Source organism: Hipposideros armiger, unplaced genomic scaffold, assembly GCF_001890085.2.
Source record: "Hipposideros armiger isolate ML-2016 unplaced genomic scaffold, ASM189008v1 scaffold_82, whole genome shotgun sequence".
NCBI lineage: Eukaryota > Metazoa > Chordata > Mammalia > Chiroptera > Hipposideridae > Hipposideros > Hipposideros armiger.
Genome location: NW_017731432.1, coordinates 373,923 through 377,221, shown reverse-complemented (window position 1 = coordinate 377,221; position 3,299 = coordinate 373,923). Strand labels below are relative to the sequence as shown.

The window sequence follows — 3,299 nt, the reverse complement described above, 5'->3', positions numbered from 1 at the left end:
TAATACAGAGGGCGCCATAAAAATGTATACACATTTTAAGAAAGGAAAAAACTATTAAAATTGTGATACTCAATATATACCGATAACAAAAGATGAATGAATACAAGTCACGTTTGACTTCTGCAATTACAAGAGGTGACACTTGTATACATTTTCTTGGCACCCCCGGGAGTTATTTTCTGGTACTTAGAATATATAAAATGAACTACAAAGTATTTCATATGTATTATTCCATTTAATCTTCATGACCCCAAAAGGTACTTGTCTTTAGCCCAGTGTTTCTCAACTAGGAGTGATCTTGCCCCCCAAGCCTCCACCCCAGGGATATCCAGCAATGGTTAGAGACACTTTTGTTGTCACAATTGTTGGGGAGTAGTGATGGGGGGGTTGATGCTGGCATCTAGTGGGGAAAGACCAGAGATGCTGCTAAACATCCTATGATACACGAGACACCCTCCCACAACAAAAAACTATCTGGCCCAAATGTCAACAGTGCTGAGATGAAAAACCCTGCTAGCATCATCTTTTAGTTAAGAACCAAAGATTTGGAGAGCTTAATTTACTTGCCCAGAGTTACACAGATCCAAAATCACCTCTGAATGACACCAAACTCAATGGCATATCATACATACAAATACTGGTGACTTTTCTGATTAAATATTTTTCTTATCATTGTCCCCTCTTCCCCATTTAGTCTTGGTACTTTAGATTTTGCTAATCAGCATCAGCTGACCTCATCCAGGAAAGGATTCAGAAAAAGTTTTCTGAGACTCTCAGGTCAGATTTAAGAAATCTCTTTTCTTGTGCTCTCATTGCAGCCAGTATACATAGCTTCACTGTGGCAATTACCATACAGTACTGTAACTGTATACCTTTCTCCCCTTTAAACTATAAGCTCCTTGACAGCAAGGTTTGCCTCATTAATTTTGTATTCCTAGTGCCAAGCAAAGTATCTCAGCACAGAGTATATGTTTCACAAATATATGTTAACGAAAGAAAACTGACCAAATTACAGCTATTAAATGACAGAACCAGGATTCAAATCCACATCTCTCCATTACCAAAGCCTATAATTACTATGTCTCAATGAAGCTAAAAATTAGACGTTTGTCTCCTCTTTATCTTGACTGTGGGAATTCTTTGATCATAAACATATGCAGGATACATATGAAGTCCCTGTTTCAAAGACAGCTTATAATCATAAAAGTTTTCCTATCTTATGCTTCCAACTTTAATGTACACATTCTGGAGCAGCTTGCAATGTAGTCAGCATGTAATAATAGTGATGATCTTCCCCCAATACCAGAATTATAAAGAGGCCACGGTGTTTGTATCTGAGTCTCCCTGAATTCAAAACTCATTACATAGAAATCAATGTTATTTTGAGTCATCACAGGAACTGTTTATAAAAACTAAATCAGAGCCTCTTAGGAAAAGAAGAACTCACTTTAACTTTAGCTTTTATTTCTTCACTGTCCCCTTCTCCGTCATTGCGGGGTTCCATGCCAGGCTCCTCCTGGATGTCTTTGTTTAATACAGAATACTCTTCTAGGAGAGTGTCAAACAAAACTATTCGCTTGTTCTTGAAGAAGCCATAAAAATAGGCATTGCTGTGGGAAGAGCGTTTAGATCCTAAGGAAAAGACAGTTCAAAGCATGGAAAATAATTAAAAAGTCTGGGGTCCTTTGGAGAGACTCCTAGAAATTGAATGACTGGAAAGGACATTAACATTTTCAAATTGTTTAATACCTGAGGAAAACTGTATCAACATAAAGCACCATCAGCAGTGGAGACTGTCTGTTTACCTGCAGTCTTGCCAACACATATTTATGCTCATCACAGCTGTATAGCAATAAATAAATAAGTAAATAAGTAAAGCCTAAGTATCCAGCAGAACTGGGAAGATTCAATTATGGGAAAGCTATAAAATGGAATTTTAAGCAGCCCCCAAAATTATACTTTTAAAGAATTTTAACAAGATAGGAAAAAGATCACCAATATACTGAGAAGGATATAAAACTTAATGCACATAAGGTTCCATTATTGTCATGAAAAAAATGTACACATAAATAGAAAAGCATGAACACAAGCTTATTAAGATATCAAAATGTTGGTGTTTATCACTGGCTTCCAGAACTATGAATTTTTGTTCCCTCCTTTATACTTTTCTCTCTTTTCCAACCCTTTTAAAGTAAGTATACTCAGATCTATACTTAGACAAAAATTAAAGCTATTTTTTAAAAGACTGGAAAAAATATACCTAAATGTTTAACAGTGGCTAATAGTACTTGATTTCTATTTTCTTCTTTATATACTTTTTTATTTTCTAAATTTCTAAAATGTGCAGTGAATTTAGTAGTTAGGAACAGACTTTGGATTAAAATCTTGGCTCTGCCATGTATTAGTTGTGTAAATGTAAGAAACTTTCTTAATTGCTTTAGGCTTTATTTTCCTGTTTATGTTGCAAGGCTAATATCTACTTCATTGGACTGGATTAAGGATTAAAATTTTATGTAAGTCAATTAGTATACTGCCTAATCCATATAAACTAGTTACATGTGATTTTTTAAAAGAGAAGAAATGATAAAACGTGTTTCTTTTGAGAATATGAGATCTCACAAAAAATGTAAATTTTGTATCTACTCATATTTCTAATGTAAAGTGTTTAGCAGTATATTTAGAATATTGTATATTCTATATACAGGGTGCAAAAAAAAGGTATATACATAACTTGCATTCATCTTTTGTTACCAGTATATATTGAGTATTACAATTTTAAAACAGTTTTTTCCTTTCTTAAAATGTGTATACATTTTTTGGCACCCTCTGTATATAGCAATGTTTGGCAGTATGTTTAGAATATAGTAAGACTTTGATAAACAGTAGCTTTTATTTACTTATTTTATTTTTTCACTTTTTGGTTTGGTTGCTTGGAAAAGCCAAACTTATGCTCCAATTTTGCCAACAATATAGAACTTGAGGATCTGGAAAGCTGTGTATCATTCTGAGGTCTTATACATCTATCTCATTTCTGTCTTCTCTGATTCTAATTTTTTAATTAATTTAAAAATATTTCTTAGAAGCTTCCTGAAGTTATTTATGGAAGTAGACCGATTGTATGCATATAAATAAAATAAAAGTAATGTCTCACTATCTCCCACTAGTCCAAGTATCTCAAGGTGTGGCCTAAAGAACACTTACACCAAAATCACCTAGGGGAGCTTGTTATAAATAGATACTAGAAACACTTCCGAGGTCAGAATCTCTGGGAATGGAGCCCAGGAAACTGTCTTTTAACA

At 34.0% G+C, this 3,299-nt stretch overlaps 1 protein-coding gene across 1 annotated transcript in view; it reads right to left on the bottom strand.

Annotated features, from left to right (window-relative positions):
* The window catches only part of ZMPSTE24 (zinc metallopeptidase STE24), a 39,761-nt gene that overhangs the window by 21,378 nt on the left and 15,084 nt on the right, over positions 1-3,299 (bottom strand). The window contains exon 6 of the mRNA XM_019643686.1: positions 1,448-1,632. Coding sequence (XP_019499231.1) covers positions 1,448-1,632 — 185 coding nt within the window. The remainder of the gene's footprint in view (positions 1-1,447; positions 1,633-3,299) is intronic.